General features: G+C 39.3%; 1 protein-coding gene across 4 annotated transcripts in view; it reads right to left on the bottom strand.

Annotated features, from left to right (window-relative positions):
• Window positions 1-19,941, bottom strand: part of ATM (ATM serine/threonine kinase) — a 74,502-nt gene extending 54,561 nt beyond the window's left edge. For 3 of the 4 annotated variants that reach the window (XM_065048839.1, XM_065048860.1, XM_065048853.1), the window contains exons 1-18: window positions 19,762-19,941; window positions 19,117-19,259; window positions 18,082-18,183; window positions 17,884-17,996; window positions 16,564-16,709; window positions 15,990-16,154; window positions 11,092-11,257; window positions 10,567-10,805; window positions 9,582-9,745; window positions 9,027-9,196; window positions 7,206-7,577; window positions 6,439-6,633; window positions 6,007-6,102; window positions 4,585-4,810; window positions 2,592-2,723; window positions 1,710-1,835; window positions 1,503-1,592; window positions 290-461 (exon numbers count right to left, since the gene is read on the bottom strand). In XM_065048839.1, the coding sequence (XP_064904911.1) occupies window positions 290-461; window positions 1,503-1,592; window positions 1,710-1,835; window positions 2,592-2,723; window positions 4,585-4,810; window positions 6,007-6,102; window positions 6,439-6,633; window positions 7,206-7,577; window positions 9,027-9,196; window positions 9,582-9,745; window positions 10,567-10,805; window positions 11,092-11,257; window positions 15,990-16,154; window positions 16,564-16,709; window positions 17,884-17,996; window positions 18,082-18,153 (2,644 nt within the window). In that variant the 5' untranslated portion in view covers window positions 18,154-18,183; window positions 19,117-19,259; window positions 19,762-19,941. The remainder of the gene's footprint in view (window positions 1-289; window positions 462-1,502; window positions 1,593-1,709; window positions 1,836-2,591; window positions 2,724-4,584; window positions 4,811-6,006; window positions 6,103-6,438; window positions 6,634-7,205; window positions 7,578-9,026; window positions 9,197-9,581; window positions 9,746-10,566; window positions 10,806-11,091; window positions 11,258-15,989; window positions 16,155-16,563; window positions 16,710-17,883; window positions 17,997-18,081; window positions 18,184-19,116; window positions 19,260-19,761) is intronic. The other variant, XM_065048844.1, reaches the window with a different exon arrangement.
• Window positions 19,942-19,978: the final 37 nt, after the last annotated feature.

Raw genomic sequence — 19,978 nt, 5'->3', positions numbered from 1 at the left:
TTCCTACAGACACATTTTCTAGTTTCTTATTTCTGCCTGACTTTGAACAAGTCAGCTAGCTTCTCTGCTTGCATCTTACCATTTATAAAATAAAAAATAAACTTATCTTTTCCAAGTGAGGAAGAACACTTCATTAACATCTTTGAAACACTACTGAAGCACAAAAGAATTATTGTACCTGGTTCTACTGTTAGCGAAGCAGCACAATTTTAAATCTCACTCATCCAAGCAAAGAACAATCTGTAAAAACAAGCTTTTGCAAATAGTGTTGAACACAGACAAGACTTACCTGTTACATTTTGCATCTCACCATATTCATTTGTATCATTGATGTCAGTCACTGTATGATCATCAAACAGATCATCAGATAGCTGGTTATCTACTTCCATTATACTCTCCTCAGGATCATTCCCCGTTAGATCCACTTCTCCCAGTTCACTTGGTTTACCAGTAAACACCATCTGACAAAACCACCACATTCTTTTAAAGTTGGCTTTTAAGGACATGAGAAACATCACAGGTGTAAGACAAGGAAAGACACTGGCAGCTTCCCAGTGAACTGGAATGGGTGAAGACAATAAGAGCTACACTGAACTGATGAATTTAATCCTTTGTGATAAACCTGTCTTCTACACACATGAATTGTCTGATTTGAACTATTCTCTTTAGGACACAAGCTTCCTAAGACAGATATTAGCCTCTGTGTTTTACATGGTGCCAAGGACATTGTCAGTATTTGAAATACAATTATCTCTACAAGGCTCACAGACTTCTCACTATACTTCAGAACTACAAAGAATTGAAAGGAAGGCACATGACCTTTCTGAGGGCACAGTAACCACTACTTTCCCTACCAGATGACAAATTGACAGAAGGGAACACTCTCAGCTTCTTCTCACCTGAAAAAAACAAAGGATTTTGCCCACCTAGGCCTAACTACAGGACAATCTGCCAAAAAGAGAAGTTTTAGGAGCTGTGCTAAACAGTCATCTACATCGATTACTTCTTCCCAGTGAAAAAGGAGAGTAATTTACAGTTAGAAGATTTAATATCTATATAATAAACATCTTTAAACTGTTTCAAGTCAGGTAAGTCCATCAAACTACAAAAAAAAAGAAGCTTTTAAAACTTTACAAGTGCACTATAGCTCAATATAATGTGTTATGGACATTCTTGCTATGTCAGAAAACCTGTGTATACTTTTACTCTAATACAGTATTAAAAATTTTCCAAAAATAACAGTTTTTTTTAATGTGAGCTGGCCTGCTGACTTTGGTCAAGTGTTATCCATCTGCTTTCATTTTCCCCCTCTACCTGTGTCCAAATGCTAAACAGAAATGTTTCCAGTTTGGAATTCTCTATAAAACTCAATGTATTTTTATTTTTTTTTTTTTTTTTTTTGTAAGAAGTATCTCATTTGGTTTGCCTCCAAATTATTATACTGTAAAAACAATCCTCTCGTAGATGAGCACTGCATTTAAAAACAGACAGAAGGTACTTACCAGATTTTTGCAAATATCTACGAGATCATCCATAAATTTTGATGTCAACAAACGCAGGAATATATTAGACTGCATCTTATTAGCACTGTTCTGTAAGAAGGCAAGATATACAGATAGGTTAATTTTTTTCAGGTACTATATATACAGCATTCAACTTTGTGATCTCTTTAATGAATAAAGAAATATGAATTAGTTTCTAAACTTTACCTTGGTACAATTGCATAAACATTTTGTACATTGACTTATCAAAGTCCTTAATGAGTTGACCTGGGCATCTTCATTTAGTTTGTTTTTAGACTGAGAAATGCTTTCTCCAGCATAATGAAGAAGAGACTAAAAAAATACAGCAAGAAATACCTCTGTCAAATTCCTTTATATATTGGCACATACACAGCATACACACAGAGACAAAGGGACATGATTCTCATTTATACTCATTCAGACATTCTCATTCATAAAGCTTTGATATTTATAGCGTACATCAATGACTATGGACTTCTTTTTTTTTCTTTCATTTTTGTTTCACTCATTCTGCTCCAGAAATGACAAAAAGATGGACTAGACCTGCCTAAAACATTAGTATTTTCATTGCAAAAGGAAAACGTAGCATCTCTCCATAATGTGTAAGTTCTGGGCTTCCATATTCAAGTAAGAAATCTCCTCAAATAGTAGTAGTGGTAATAACAATAGTAGCTGCCTTCATACTGGTTTAAACCATCAAATGACCTGAACAAATTCCTACATAAAAGATGTATAAATGAAAGGACTTGTTATCCTCTAAGTAGCTGTTTGTGACATGTCCATGATTATATTACTTTTGTAGAAGGGGTGACTCAGAAATGAATAAATATTTAGAATATTCTCCACTGCGAAACATGCATTGATGTGCTGACAGAATTTCACAGTGACTCCTCTCTTCCAGCAGCAGCATTAACATACTTAAATCACACTCAACTGCCTTTTTTTAAGCAGAATCCAATGGAAAATTCATGCTCGAAAAATATATCAGTATGAATAGATTTTCAGAAATTATTTTAGATTTAATGGTTTATTTCATTTTTAACAGTTCCCAAACACATTGCTGCTTACCTTAGCTTTCTGGAACAACTCTGACTTACAGGCGTCCTCTTCTTTGAATATGCCAGTGTAGCAATAGCAACCAAGAACACCAATCAAGAGACTGACACATCGGACAAGATGTTCTGCAGCAACAAGCTTAGACTAAATCAAACACACACTATAAATACCAGTGGTTTATCACTAAACTTTTCCACTAAAATACAGAATACAGAACAGAGTCTTTTAAAAACACTTTTATAGACAGATTTCACCAAAATTAGAAAATATTTGCATCCTAGTGTTTTGCATTGCACTTGCCTCACATGTCCTTTTTTGGCTTTCCCTGTTATCTGTATGTCCCACGGCCCTTATGCTTCCTTCCTTTACAAGACTTCAAATTCTCCCTCTCCTTACATTCCATCACAGCAATAGTTTCAGCTCTTCCCAATTGCTCTGTTTTATCTATTTTACCTCATGCCAAGACAAGAGACAGCATGAGCAGGTCAGGAACTACATCACATTCCTACTGCTGTCTCTTCTGATCTTAGTAAATTTGTAAGTTGCTTCTTAGTAGCAACTGTGTCAACAAACAAACAGCATACATGGTTGTTACTGTGTGCAAACTTAGTGCAGGAGCACTCTAGAGATCCCTTTTCATCTGTCTAAATTATTTGGATCAAAGGAGGCAAAAGAGTAGACAACTGTTTCTTACTTTCTCAGAGACACCAAAAAGGATTGCTATCACATTCTTGAAAAGCAGTTGTCTATAAAAACAATGGGAAAACTTATGCATACGTGCCATTGTCACACATGCAAAAACAGGGTTAAGTTTTACAGCTCCCAGTCACCAGCACCTTGTTACTTTTGGCTCCCCAAATATTACAGGACCTCAGCAGTGAATTGCAAGGAAGGCACACCACTACATTAACACCAAAGCTTGCCTCTCAAAGGAACTAGAAGTTTGAAAAGCCTGCTGCTTTTGTTTTCACAAGCTTCTAACCATTATGTGGTGTCTCTTCCTCTACAAGTCAAGATTTCTCTCCAAAGGAGAGATTCTGTGGTGTTCCAACAAGTGGAAGATACAAATGGGATCACAGGATGATTCAGGATGGAAGGGACCTCAGCGAGTCTCTGGTCCAACCTGCTCACAGCAGGTCAGCTCTGAGGTCAAACCAGGTTACTCAGGTCTTGAAAACCTCCAAGCGTGAAGACTGCACAACCTCTCAGGCAGGGCAACCTGTGCCACTGCCTCACTGTCCCCACGGAGATGAAATTCTCCTTGGATCCAGTGTGAACTTCTCTTGACTCTGCCTCTTGTATTTCATCTTCCTGCAATGCATCCCTGTGAAGAGCCTGGCTCTGCCTTGTAGGCAATCTCATAGGCACTGGTAGGCTCCCCAAATCCTGTCAGGGCCCCCAAAGCCACCTCTGGCTCCAGGCTGAACAAGCCCCTGCCACCCCAGTGGCCTCCACCAAATGCACTGAACGTCTGTCTCATACTGGGAGGCCCAGAACTGGACGCAGCATTTCAGGTGTCTCTGAGTAGAGGGGGATAATTGGTTCCCTTGAGCATGGGCTGTGCTCTTTTTAAATATAGTCTGTATTTGCAGCTTACTTTATCATTGCTCCTTTACACAGTTGTCTCTGTTTACAAAACCTAACAATTTGAGACTTCTATGCCTCAGGTTAACTTGGCTGAAAACTGGCAAGACCTTAAGGCATTATAGGTCCACAGAAATTGAAACCAACATAACAAAAAGCAGCATAACAGCAATTTATGTGGCAACTTTGCACACACTTCCACTTCTATACAGCTTCTACATATTCCCACATAATTATGAAAACTGGATATTTTGCTAATGATGTAAATAGAGACTTCTCTATTTTATATTATTGGATATAGTTTTTCAACTGCTTGCAGCTCATTTTTATCAGCAAACGGAATGAAAATCTGTATACTTGGCCATGACAATATATGGTTGGGAGCATAAATATAAGGATGTAACAGTAATTTCTAACTTACCTTGGGAGCATAGCTGCTTAAAAGCTTTTCTGACATCGCTAAAAGACAGTGCTCCAAAGTTTCCCTAAGATTTTGGTTGATGGCAAGTCTTGAACGAGTCACATTTTTATCTGTAACATTTACTGCAAATTTAGTGAAAACGTCCATTTCATCAAATGTAGTCTGCAGATACAGCTCTTCAATATCAGAAAAATGGTTGTCTTCTTTCCCTTGCAAGTGTTGCACACTTGAAGAAAAGACATAGTTTTTACTTTAGCAGCCAGTATATGACTTACAAGTCTTTAAAACTATTACTTAAATGCAAGAAATAAACAAAAGCACAATAAACATTTTATCCTTTCGTGCTTCCAAACTCTGGTTGATCTTTAATTTCTAAGGTGAATTTCACTGTGGAATGGATACTCTTACTTTAGCTCTGAAGAAACTGCAAAGAAGAACGAAGCCTGCACACACTTAGAATCATAGAATAGAATCATAGAATCATTCACTTGGAAGAGACCTTCCGGATCATCGAGTCCAACCATAACCTAACCTAACTCTAACGCTAATCCATGTTCCTAAGAACCTCATCTAAACACCTTTTAAACACCTTCAGGGATGGTCACTCCACTACTTCCCTGGGCAGCCTGTTCCAATGCTTGACAACTTCATACATTCTACTGTAGCTCATAGAGAAGCATCTGTTTTGTGTTAAGATGGTTGAGTTCAACTTACTTTACACAACTGGAGCAGAAATTCACAAAACCCCTGAAACTAGTACTTTTAACTTCTAAAGTCTTATCTTCCATCAGAACAAGTTATACATGTTTTAGTTTCATTAAGAGAAAAATGGATATAGTACAAGAGCTTGAACATATGCATCAGTGAAAGAACAAACAGCATTCAGAGAGTGACTCCTACAGACTCAAGCAACATATGGCTGGGGTCACAAATGTAGGTGGAGTGGCATGAGGACACGTGGACAGCAAGCATCTAGCCAACTCTCTACTTACTATCTGTCTTCAAGAAAATTCTTAAGATATATGCTTCCTTTAGAATGGAAGGTAATGTTAAAACGCATGAATAAATATTTGTATAAAATTACAAATTATTTGAAAACTTTAATGACTTAATAATATCTAACCTACTTATGGATAAAAAGCCAAATATTTAGCTGTTTTGCTGAGGTGAGATGATACACATATGACTCATAAGGTATTTTGTTCAGTACCTGAAGCTTTGACTCTGATAGCAAGACTATTTTAACATCTGCTTAAAGCACCTTAACAAATTGCAGAAGTGCTGTTACTTTATGGGGTCTGAAAGATGTTCCACAAGTGGATGTGAAAGAGCTTGAGGAATTATGCATTTCATTATCTCTGCTCGCTAAAATGACAAATACAAGAAGCTTAAGTATCTATAATGATTGATGTAAAAACATACCATTTAGCATCATTTTGGAAAAAAATCATGGCAGCTCTACAGTTCTTCATTGTAAGGCTCACAAGTATTTTTTGTAACATAAGATGAGGAAAATCACTGTAAAAAAAAAAAAAATTGTTTTGTATTTTCTTGCAATCAGACAAGCTATTGGGATTCCTGAAGCACACCCAAAAATTAAACAGATAGTGGTTTATCTTCAAAGAAGCTTAAGTTTTCACTTTAGGTTTCTAACACATAGTTCACGTATCTGCTGTGCTATGGACAGATAACTAAATTACATCCCCACAATGACATTCTACAGTAAGCTTAAAAACTCTATAAACTCTACCAAAGCATGAACATAATACAATTCCGCAAATGCACTTTATCCTCTGCAATTATTCTGTGTTATAGGCTGAGCTTACATACAAAGTTATGCCACAAAGACTTTACCTGCAGAGCACGGGAGGCAACTCTGCACATTCTTCCATTTCTTCCTCCAAATAGCAGGACAGTACCCATTTCATTATCGCCTCCTTTAACACAGAACCTAGATTTCTTTCACCACTATTCTGCTCCATCCCTACATCCAAAGTTTCTGGCACTGAGTAGGTAGACATCACATATGACAAACAACATATAGCAGAACTGTAACAAAAATGGAACACAGGGCATTTTTGAGAAACAACGTGATGTTTGTTGATCAGCACTCTAAAGCAAAGTCAGTATTTCTGCATGCTCAGGGAGCACCAAGTTCATAAGCAAGTTAATAAGCACACATACTGGAAAACTCCTTTATTAGGATCTTTGCATTTCCAAAAGCTACACTTTGGCTATTACAGACATTTCCTGTCTGTTTTAAAGACTTTTTCAGAGTATCAGAGTACTTGTTTCAGAATCAGAATATATTTATAGAGGAAAACACACCTTTTAACTTCACAAAATCAACGTCTCTTTCACACAGATCTTAAACTTTTAGCCCATTTTACATTTTTAGTCAATTTTAAATTTGACGATGCTTGCCTCTCCTCTTCTGCCTCTGCTTTCAGACTTATGTATGTATTTATGCCCATTTCAAATGCTTAAAACGCACATGTAGGCCATTCTTAATTAGAAACACAGCCACAACAACCATATTATTTTGAATAATACAGCGGTTTTGGTTGCACAGTTAAGAGCAATGTAAATCAGACACAAAGTATTCTTGCTTCCCATTTTACCTTGAAGGCTTGCATGCAGGTCCTGAAAATATCTTCCAGAGTTCTTTATCTGTCACAACAAGGTTTCCTTGAATCATAGCTTCAAGTAGCCCAAAGCTTTCCACTTCAATCTGCTGGAAACTTACGCTACGAATGGTAAGAGACCAAATCTTTGCCCAGGTTCTCTGGAGCTCCAACCTGTGGGTGCTTTTCAAACCATTTTTCTGGTTTTGACACAAAGCTACCTCTGTAAGACACTTCAGCACATATGGGGTTCTTTCTCCTCGGCGCTGATGAGGCAGTAACTGGTGAAGTACATTGAGTAAGGGAGGTAGCTCACTGTTAGGAAGGCTCACGGGATACTTCGATATTAATTGAGCTGTAATCTGTAACCTTGAAAACACAAAGTGAAGCAATTAATATCAAACATACCTGAATCTGCATCTTCAAAAGAAAACAAACAAAGAATTCTCTGATTGTCATTTCACATTTATGCTTTCCAGCATTGAGCTGATCTGTTTACTACCAAAGGTTAAAGATTCAGTATTTCTACTGTTTTACTTGTAAGTCTGCTTGTCTAGTCTCACTACCACTAATAATTCCTTACAGGCTGACTTCAACGATTTCTAATTCCTTACAAGCTGATTTCACTGATTCCTGACCACAAAGGAAGAAAATTTCATGCAAAAAACCAATTTTTGTCCTTCTTCTGGACTAGTCTGCTACACACTCTGACCCAGGGAGTGACCTCAAGGGTGAACTTACATAAACAGGAAACATTACAAGAACATCTCTACAGATAAGAAAAATAAAATCTATCAAATGGACAAAATGTTAAGCTGGAGATGGTAAGTTGGAAGGGTTTTGCTCATAGCAATGGTCACAACTCTACTCTAATTAGTAAATTACAGTACTCACAGGATTTCTTGGAGATTGCTATCTCCACACAGAATGGCAGGTTAACTTCTCATCTGGATCCTAAATAGCCACTTTGCCTCAATACTGTGAGCAAGAAACACACACACACACAAACCCGCTGCCCCAGCTCAGAACCCAGTTTTCAAGCGGTTACACTGTTTTGGTGTCTTGTACAGCAGTTTCCAAGAAAAGGCCAAAAGAGAGGATGAGTAACAATAGCCTGTGTAATTTATTTTAGCTAAAAAAACCAATATTTTGGGGCTTAGGACTACAGCTGGTAAGTTCTGGAAAAGTCTTCCTGTGGTCTTTCAACAACAACTTGACTCCCTGCTATGCAGTCCTCCTCTGGCAGTCAGTTGAAGACATGTAGCTACATCTCCAGTTTAGAAGTCCCTTATGTCAAACAAAATGCTTCTCAATCAAGGTCCTGCCTAAGATGCCAGGCCTTGCACTTGAACAGTTTTCAGGCTAGGTATTACAGCACTGTGTGAACTAGTCCAAAACGGCCAAACTGTTAATGGATGCTGTCCTGTGACCCACCCAGCTTAAGAAAGCAGTAAATCTCACACTAATTACCTAATACTCATAAGTTGGATCAGACTCACAATACTGACATAAAGACTGGTAATATCTAGCACAAAAGACAGGTAGAAAATCGGAGGCAGTAATATCTTACACACCACAACACAGCTTACTAGACCTCATTATTTCTTCAGAAAATAAATATATAAAGTTTTTAAAGCAAGAGTGCCAAGAACACTACCCACTACTTTCCAAATGCTGTGAGAATCTACGTTTAGTGCTTAGATAATATAATTACAGCCTGTGTAGACACCTAATTCCAAAGCACAACATATTCAGGAGAACATCTAAACGTAAAAATATGTCTGTAGTGATATTTGTTTCATGTAAAGATGTTATTACCAAGGTATGACATCAAAATCCTCCTGTGATCTTTGCAGGTTGCCTCGAATTACCTCCCAGCCCAGTTCAATCCTCCTGCGTTTGCTTGGTGCTGTTTCACCACTGGACTCTCTTTGTGTAACCGCATACGACTGGGTGATTTCCAGAACTCTGGTATCCTCTGTAAAAACCTTTTATAAAGAAAAATTTAAAAGTATACAAATAAAAAAGTAGTATTTACAGGAAAACTGAAATATCATACTAAACTGGTCCGTTTTTTACTGTGTATAAAGCCCACTAAGAGGCAAGCAGAACTGTTATTTGTTATTCTTTATTGTAACAGAACCTCCACTTATAGTCTCGTAAGTAACACCAGTGAAACCCAGTATTCTTTCGGAGTCCACACATTTCTAAACTGCAAAAAAATCATGAGCTAAACACATCAGATCCCAGATACAAGATACTAATACTTCAGTAAATGATTTTGAGGAAAGGCTAAAGCCATATTACTTTAAAAAGCAAAGCAAACAACACAGTAAGTATATAGTCGACTTTATATTTAAATAAAAGAGTTACCTGATGACAAATATCAGCCATTAACTCAATCAAATTTTCCTTTATAGCAATATTACGTGAGACTGAAGAATACTTTCCTCTACTACTGATGAGATTTATTTCGTTCACCAGCAGATCATATAGGTTTTGTAAGATACTTTGCCATTTTGGTGAGTCATACACACCTGTACACGCAAAAACAATTAAAAGATAACATGTACCACCCACTTGATACAATATGTAAACCTATCCACACAACACAACATAGAACCAAAATCAGAGTAAAGCATACAAAGCTTAACAAATGCAGGCCTGCAAAACAAGTCTTACAATGAAGAATGAATGAAGTATAAAAGTAAAAAAAGTTAAGAGAGAATTTAATCAGCATATATAAGTGATCAGGGTAGGAAAGAAATTTCTAATAAACAATTATTTATGTAATTGGAAAGACTACAATGAAATGCAATGGATAAATTTGGACTAATTATAAACTCTCTGCCATCTGTTGACAAAGAGGTAAAAAGAAAAAGAATGGTATAACTGAAATAGGCCATGACAGACAAACACAATTAATGAGTGATGTTCTCTGACCAGTTTTATACAGTAAGTCAGACCATAGCAGTAACTTCCGGGCTTAAATAAACCTGGCAAGATATGAATACATGTGGCAATCTAAACTATTATTTCCCTCCCCCAAAGACTTTGTGTTTTGATTTAGTAATTAAAAGTCACCTTTTGATAAAAAGCAATCAACCTTTACAGGACTTAATACAATTAATATTCTCTTAGTGCATACCATTTGAAAACTTATTTTCACTTTCACTCAATATTAATATTAATAGTATCATGAAACTATTGACAAGTAATCATCACTCCCATTAATTTTTCTAAGACTCAGTATCAAAATTGAGAAAGCTGGCACAATAATTCAAACAATCATATACTGTGACCAAAAAAAAAAACCACGAAAAAAACCAAAAAACAACAGGGAGGCTTTTTATTATACCTTTTCCCTGAGTTTTTGCACCCTTTGGATGATGAATATGAACTTGGAGACGAAGTAACTCAATTATTGATTCCTTCAGGGAATCCTTTGGTCTATACTGAGTCCACATATAAAGCACTGCAGGCAAAATTTCTTCCCCTACTTTACAAATCCGTATGCGACAATCAACAGCAAACTTATTGAAGAAGATATTCATTGCTCCAACAATATGTTCCAGGCCAGCAGTATTCTTCTCCTTCCTGCAACATAAACCAAACAATCAAAATTCCAGAAGAAATAATCTGATTTCACATGAATTGTTTAAATGTGAATACTAGCAAGTACATATATTCAGAATATTATTTGCCTAACAAATGCAGAAGTTATTAATACTTTAAAGAATTTATTAAACTGGTGTTCAAAGACAGAACAAAATATGTCTACAGAAGCATTACCTGCTATTACTAAAGTCTAATCCAAAATAATTACAATGAGTTATTCTCTAAAAGTAGGTATTAGCATACAAAAGGAGCACTTGCAACATACCTCGCACACTGCATTGCTTTTGAAAAGAAGATGAACATATCAGAACTCAATCCATCAGTTTGGAAGCAGTACCCCCTCGTAAGTGTGTGAATTATCTTGGCCACCAAGACTCTATTAATCTTTCCAGAAGGTCTGAGGTATAATTGACCATACAGTACCAGCAACTCTGCAAATGTGTTGAAAAAAAAAAAGTATATATGATATAGTGTGTATATATATTGTAAATAAACAAATTTATGTATATAAACATACATAACACAGAGGATCACATTAAAATGCTTGAAGCAAAACATTGCATCAAATATACAGAAACCATCATTCTTAATTCAGCTGCAAGTCATTATTCACAAAAGCTAAGTGGGGAAAAAAAAAAAGAAATAAAACAAGTAGTCTTGTCTACACTGGAAGTAAAGTTATGTTCATTCTGAGCTGGTATACAATCTGCCTTGTGTTACACCGAGCAAAGTAGCGACAGACACACAATCAACTTTCACAACTACTTCCACACTCAACTTCTGCTCTACATTAACTGCTCAGCACAATGGGCTCCATTTGTTGCAGAATACACAGTAAAAGTACTCAGAAACAATCTAGAGCCACACATGCATTAACAAAGAACTTGGTGCAGCAGAAACAAATAAAGAGATCAGAAGAGTTAATACTGAGGCTCTCTGTATTTCTACCACCTGCAGTTGAGTTAGTTCACTCCAGTCCAGAGACCAACACATGCACGCTTCACGCTCATTTACAAATGCTCTGAAGGAAAGGCCACTTCCTCAGATTTCTACTTTCTTATCTCATCACACTGTCTCTTCATCAGCCTCATACAAATCACAGTAGCACGGGACTGATCCAATCATCAACATCAGTTTAACACAACACAAACAGAAGCTTTGCTGATGTTCCATTTATGCCACCTAGGAGTGATATGATACTGTCCCTCAATTCCTCCCACGGATAACACCCACTGCAAAGAATGGCAGCAGGAAGAAATACTGATTCAGTCCTAGGACCTCAGCAGCTACTCTGGGACAACATTAGTCATTATATAGGGACAACTAGTCATTATATAGAGTTCTAACAGGTATTATGCAACTAAACAAAATTTATCATTGTCTATCACTGTCGATATCTATTACTGTCGATATCCTCAGGTTCCTTCCGTTCCAGTGGTCTGCGGGTTCCACTTCTTCTTTCTTGGCAAGTACCGAACGAAAGGTCATCGGGTCGCAGGGCTAGCTTCTTTTGAAGTTCCACCTGTCTCATTTGTTATCCATAGTTCACCAGTCTAGCATAGAAATCAGCAACCCTAAGAATAGCATTTATCAATGTCTTAACTAAGGGTACAAAGCAAGCATAAGATAACCATGCTCGTGGTTCTGGGTAAGGACTATACAGGGGACAAGCTGAGACTTGCAGCCTTAGCAGCACAGCTTATAACACTGATATAGGCCTAAAATCCTAATTTCCTATTTTCCTACAACAGTTGGGACAACTATAAATAAATCAAGCAATCACAACGCTGCTGCTTCATTGTTGTGCAGGCCTTCACAGATTTATGGACATCTTGGACTCCAGCAAGACTCATAATGCCACCTTCACCAAGCCTTTCATAACTCTGGCCTCAGATTCTGGAGCATGAGGTAATACCTTGGGTGACACCCAAAAGTCACAATTTTTGGATCAGTTCGTCACCTCCTTTGGTAGGCTGGAGCATGCCTGTTTCCTCTTATGAGTCCATTTATTCCAGGTCATGTTTGTCATGTGGAAAGTCAAAGGCATTTCTCCTTTCAGCAAACAGTGAAGTATCATCATGTGAGGAGCAACCAGCATTTCTGATTCCATTGCCACTACAGCTCCATGACTCCTGTTCTGCTCCAACCTGCTGGCTGACAGCGTTTGGTCTTCTACTGCCCTTACGTGGCTCCTGGTCTCAGGCAGCTTTCCCATAAAGTTCCAGCCTCACCTTCAATCTTCAACTTACAGTTCTACCTCAATGGCCAAATGGTACCACGAGATGGTGGAGTTCAGCATCTTGTGTGGCAGGAACAGAATAGCAAGTAGAATTGCAACCCTGGACTTTAGCAGGGCTAACTTTGGCCTTTTCAAGCAATTGCTGGGGGAAATCCCATGGGCAAGACTGCTTGAAGGAAGAGGCGCCCAAGATAGCTGGATTGCATTCAGAGATTGCTTCTTCCACGCTCAGGATCAGAGCATCCCCACACGAAGGAAGTCAAGGAAGGGAGCCAGGAGGCCTGCGTGGTTGAATAGGGATCTGTTGGGTATGCTCAAGCAGAAAAGGATAGTTTACAGGTCGTGGAAGCAGGGGCTGGCCACTTGGGAAGAATATAAGGCTGCTGTTAGAGGATGTAGGAAGGCAGCTAGGATAGCCAAGGCCTCCTTAGAATTACAGCTGGCGAGAGGGGTCAAGGACAGCAAAAAGAACTTTTTCAAATACATAGCAGATAAAACTAATACCAGAGGCAATGTAGGCCCACTGATGAATGGGGTGGGTGCCCTGGTGGCAGAAGATACAGAGAAGGCAGAATTACTGAATGCGTTCTTTGTCTCTGTCTACTCTGCTGGAGGCTGTCCTGGGGAGCCCTGTACCCCTGAGACCCCGGATGAAGCCAGGTCAATGGAGGAGTTTGCTTTAGTTGATGAGGACTGGGTTAGGGAGCAATTAAATAGTCTGGACATCCATAAATCCATGGGTCCAGATGGGATGCATCCGCGGGTGCTGAGGGAGCTGGCTGAAGTCATTGCTAGACCGCTCTCCATCATCTTTGCCAAGTCTTGGGAAACGGGAGAGGTGCCCGAGGACTGGAGGAAAGCAAATGTCACTCCAGTCTTCAAAAAGGGCAAGAAGGAGGACCGGGGTAATTATAGACCGCTCAGCCTCACCTCTGTCCCTGGGAAAGTAATGGAAAAGCTTATCCTTGGTGCCATCTCAAGGCATATCAAGGATAAGAGGGTTATTAGGGGCAGTCAGCATGGCTTTACCAAGGGTAAGTCATGCTTGACCAACCTCATAGCCTTTTATGAGAATGTAACGAGGTGGATGGATGATGGCAGAGCGGTGGATGTGGTCTACCTTGACTTCAGTAAAGCCTTTGACACAGTCTCCCACAGCATCCTCACAGCTAAGTTGAGGAGGTGTGGTCTAGACAATAGAGTAGTGAGGTGGGTTGCAAACTGGCTTAAGGAGAGAAGCCAGAGAGTGGTAGTCAATGGTGCAGAGTCTAGTTGGAGGCCAGTATCTAGTGGAGTGCCTCAGGGGTCAGTACTGGGGCCAATATTATTCAATATATTCATTAACGATTTGGACGAGGGAATTGAGTGTACTATCAGCAAGTTTGCTGATGACACCAAGCTGGGAGGAGTGGCTGACACACCAGAAGGCTGTGCTGCCATCCAGCGGGACCTGGACAGGCTGGAGAGTTGGGCAGGGAATAATCTGATTAAATTTAACAAGGGAAAGTGTAGAGTCCTGCATCTGGGCAGGAACAACCCCAGGTTCCAGTATAGGTTGGGAAATTACATATTAGAGAGCAGTGGAGGGGAAAGGGACCTGGGGGTCCTGGTGGACAACAGGATGACCATGAGCCAGCACTGTGCCCTTGTGGCCAGGAAGGCCAATGGCATCCTGGGGTGTATTAGAAGGGCAGTGGCTAGTAGATCGAGAGAGGTCCTCCTTACCCTCTACTCCGCCCTGGTGAGACCCCATCTGGAATATTGTGTCCAGTTCTGGGCCCCTCAGTTCCAGAAGGACAGGGAACTGCTGGAGAGGGTCCAGCGTAGGGCAACGAAGATGATTAAGGGAGTGGAGCATCTCCCTTATGAAGAAAGGCTGAGAGAGCTGGGTCTCTTTAGTTTGGAGGAGACTAAGGGGGGACCTTATTAATGTTTATAAATATATAAAGGGTGAGTGCCATGAGGATGGAGCCAGGCTCTTCTCGGTGGCAAACAATGATAGGACAAGGGGCAATGGGATCAAGCTGGAGCACAAGAGGTTCCACTTAAATTTGAGAAAAAACTTCTTCTCAGTGAGGGTGACAGACACTGGAACAGGCTGCCCAGGGGGGTTGTGGAGTCTCCTTCTCTGGAGACATTCAAAACCCGCCTGGACATGTTCCTGTGTGACCTCACCTAGGCGTTCCTGCTCCAGCAGGGGGATTGGACTAGATGATCTTTTGAGGTCCCTTCCAATCCCAAACACACTGTGATACTGTGATACATGTCAGATGATTCAGAATACATAAGCATTCTTCTCCATGCTAAGTAAGTTAACTGTCTTGGAGTCAAATCCAATCCTCTGAAAAGTGTAAAATTATGTTTGTATCTCCACTCAGTTCAGGTTGCATGCTGTATCACTACCCAATTTTTTAATCTATTCTTCTCTATTTAAATCTTAAGCTTTCTAGTCTCTTCTTTATATGCATTATGAGCAGATAACAATGACTCAATGTTTTTAGGATCTTCGTAAGCCAATAAAACTCAGATAATAAAATTTAATAGCAATACATAAACCATATAAAAATTATACCAGCCAATACCTAATAACTTGCCAACACCTGCACACCAACACCAGTTCTACTGAGGCTATTTTCAGCACTCACATTCCACAGATCTATTACACATGTTAAGCCCTGTGGAGACCTCGCATACATACAAGTACACGTTTCAGCAAGCAATAGACAAACCGTATGTAGAAAGAAAAAGCAACTCCTTATCTTTGCTGCTTTGTTTATTTCAACTGTAAGCCTTCAAGGCTGACACTATTTTATACCATGTTTTGCATAGTACCTCACACAAAAGGGCAACAAACAAATTAAAATGTACCTAAACATGCTTCTATAATAGGAAAATACATTTGTAAGTAGACTGAAAAATATTACCTGACCACTGCTGCTGGGATATTTCACACCAATATTTCCTTACTGAGAGGATATCTTTTAGGAGCATATTACTACAGTCAGATCCATAAGCAGCACAACTTGTTGGATCTCTTATAATTTCCATGACATAAATCAGAAGTTCCTGACATTTCAGTCTGGGTCCTCCTACATGAAGAAACAACATTAGACTGTAATTAACCCAAAGTGTGGCAAATAAATCTGGAATTAATTGTTCGTAAAATGTTTACTTAAAAATATTTTTTAAAACCCACTACAGTTCAGAAACAGTTCTGTTAGTAATCATCACCTTTAACAAACTCTTTCTAAGAAAGAAGTTACTTATGAGAGAATACATCAGTTATATAAACATTGAATAATTAGAAAAAGGCACTGTGAACATTAACAAGGTCAGAGAAGAAGCACAAAGGATTCATTCACATGAAGATATTTAAATTGCAAACACCTGGAAGTGAGCAAGATGAATTCTACTCTGCCAGCTTCAGAATAAAAAATCCAAGTTGAAAGCAAAGCAACAAAACAAAAAAGTAATTCTATATGAAGATATATTACTGACTTTTGTTAGCACATCTGATGAAATATTTGACCAAACTTCCAACTTCTTGCATCTTTTTTTGTCTGGTAGTTTGGGTTGAAGCAGATGCATTTGGTTTTGTCAGTAGTAGGTTTTTCATCTCTTTCTGGAAGTATTTCTGCAAGAGGCTTCAAAAATAGAAGAGATATTAATCAAGGATCTGCACATTTATGACTAAAGTAAAACAGGTAAATGTTTTAGCCTAGAATGTTAGTTCTTGTTCTTTTTAAAATTCTACTTATAAAAGACCAAAACCAACTGAAATATTTCACAGTCTAAGCATGACAAAAAACAATCTATAAAAGGAGCTGTAAGTTTTAAAGATAATCCAGAAGTAACTTTAATAGGAACCAAACTTTCCTTTAGACTTTGCATAATGCTACATACAAAATTTATAGTCAGGAAAAGAAGCAATGCTAAGTCTTTTTCTTCTTCTGCAACATTATACAACAAAATAAGTATTCTTCATTGTTTTTATTGGGGAAAACATCAAGTCCTATTTTTCAATCACTTAAAATTAACATATGGATCAAATTTTATATCTAAGAGTAGATTACACTGTCTTCGTCACTGGCAATTACTGCAGATTTTCTGGCCTACTATTTGTATTCAGCTTAACGTCTCTATTTTTGTATTCCTCCTTTGTATTTCTAATACGTTATTGACCATGTTTTTGTATTCCTCTTACATATTTCTAACACATTACTGATCATCTCAAAAGCAACATGTAAAATTTATCAAGCTGACCACACACCAGCCTAAGAAAACTAATTCTTCAGATGCCCTTTCAACATGAATTTTAACACTGGTCCCTACTGCTCTCAGAACTTATCACAGTCCAATCTTGTAGGACAACTAAAGCAGATTATATCAAAGATGAGCCTCTACAAACCTCAGCACATCTTCTTTAATTCACAAGTCACAGTCATTCTATTGTGTCTTGAAGAACCCAGTAACTCAAAAAATTCAAATGAGCTATCTATAATCTACATAAAAAGGATGCAGAAGATAATTTTCAATAAAATAAAATAACTATTATTTTCAGAAGGAAAAACAACCACCCAATTAATGATCAGCTTCCTAGCAGTTTTCTGTATGTGACACATGTTGCACTTTTGCTATTCTAAATTTACTTCCTTTAGACACTAACATAAGTTATTTCTTGTTTACAAGCTGATGAGAAGTCTAAATGGATCTGCTGAAAGATAAGCATTAAAATAAGCCTGATAAACAAAATAATTATGTTCCATGTAAGCAAAATGCAACTATTCACAAACGAAAAAAAAACAACGACAAACCCACCTAAATACAGCATCCCAGTTGAGCTGCTTTCCTTGTTTAGAATCCGAATTCCGGTCCAGCTGGAGAACTGTTTCAGGATCACGGAGAAGTCGCTTGAAATTGTCAATTTCCTTCTGAAAATGTATTTCAAGAAAAAGTATTATCAATTATTCCCCTCACTGCTAACTGAGGCACACACACCAAAAGAAAACTTGTTACCCTTCGCTCCACAGCTCTCTCATTTTCAAGGCGACGACAACAAACAAGCAGCTCATTTAATGCAAGACTCATGGTTCAGTTTAACAGAAGAGTCATTCGTATCTGCAAATAAAAGAAAAGGGTAAAATAGTAATTATTTTATTTAACATAGAGCCAAATCAATCAGTAAAAAACCTGGGAATGCAGTATATTGAAAACCCAATATCAAACACAACCACAGCATTATTTCACTGAAAAGCTCATTTGTGTCTGGGTTAGTCTTTTTGGTCACAAAACTGAAGCAAAGTTTCACATCAAGAATACAATCAATTCCTACAGGCAACAGTCATCAAGAATAACAGGAGAGACCCCCCTCCACGTGACTTTGACTTCCTCCCTTTTTATGAGTGATAACACAGTAGAGTTGGTAAAGCAATATGAAACAAAATTGTAATAAGATTAAAATGACACCAAGCTGAATACACTCAGGCAAACTGCACTACAGCATTTTCAGTAGCTGTCTGTTATCAGTAGCGAGCTGTTATCAGTAGCTGTCTTAGCCTGATGCTGTCAGGTGAAGGTACCACTTTGAAAACTCTCTTTCTCTCGCACATCCTACGTTTTCATAGGCATGCACTATCATATCAACAAATCCCTCTGGACTCAACATGTCAAAGGATGCTCACATATCAATCGTAACAGAAAACAACTTTTTCTTTCTGTGGCCACTTAAAATTATGCCTCATCTCCTTCAACAGAGGTCGGAATTAGCTAGACCTTGCATTTCTAATTTACATAAGGTTATGCTGATGCAGATCACAATGACATTGTATACAACTTCCATTATTCTCTTTTTACACCTTCAAACCAGACCCAAGAGAAGCTCTGTCTGTAAGACAAGATGGAAGTAACTCCAAGCATCTGCCACTGAGACTGCAGTAAGCAACTGAGAACAGGCATTAATGATGGATAACACTGCATCTTGGGCACAAGTGAGGATATAAAAATTCAGACAAGTAAAGCTTTTAAATATCTACTGTCTTAGAGTATACTTACTTCCTTTGCCTTGAATCAAGATCATACAGGGACTAAGTATGATCAGAGAGCTGGTGACTGACAGGTGTGTATGAGAACGCCGTAAGCACAGAGGCTGGCTCTCGCGTACCACCAGCTGCTCCTTTAGTGACCTCCTGCTTTTGCTGGAAACGAAGAGAAAGCAATGAGCAATTTTGGAAACACTAATAGCGTGTAAAATGCTGATGGGCTCAAAAACGGTTACTGGAGAACTGTGGCAACACGGGTTGTATATGGTAGGGACTGGGTACCCAGGGGGAAGCGCCAGTCCTGTCTGTGATTAAGGGCATTTCAGCGGCCATGGTAACAGTGAAAAACTCCCAAGACTGAATTGATCTGCTTTCCTTACTATTTACATAGTTCTCCAACTACGATAGTATGACCACGTTCATCCCCCATAAAAAATACACAGGGCAAGGAAGGAACACATAAAAAGCCGCCCGGGAGCGGCCCATCTGCAGGGTGCTCGGGCGCGGGTGTACCGGGCAATCCTAACTAACGGGTGCCATCCTAGACACGACGAGATCCGGCGCTCCGACACCCTCGAGGCCGCCCCCGCCCCACAGCCGCCTGGAGCCCTTCGGGGGCCGCTGCCCGCGCCCGCCCCGCCGAGGCCGGGTCCCTCACCTCAGCCGCCGCGGCAAGGGACAGGACGGGACGGGCCACGGAGGCTCGGGCTCGGGCGGGGGGTCGGCCGGGGCGGGCCCGGCAGCGGCAGCGGAGGCAGCACCGAGACGGCGGCCGCGCGCCCGTCCCGCCTCCCTCCTCCCGGCGGAGCAGAGCAGAGCAGAGCAGAGCAGAGCAGAGCAGAGCAGAGCGGAGCAGAGCGGAGCAGAGCGGAGCA

This window comes from Columba livia, chromosome 1 (assembly GCF_036013475.1).
Source record: "Columba livia isolate bColLiv1 breed racing homer chromosome 1, bColLiv1.pat.W.v2, whole genome shotgun sequence".
NCBI lineage: Eukaryota > Metazoa > Chordata > Aves > Columbiformes > Columbidae > Columba > Columba livia.
The sequence above is the reverse complement of the archived record's forward strand: the minus strand, read 5'-3'. Positions and strand labels throughout refer to the sequence as shown.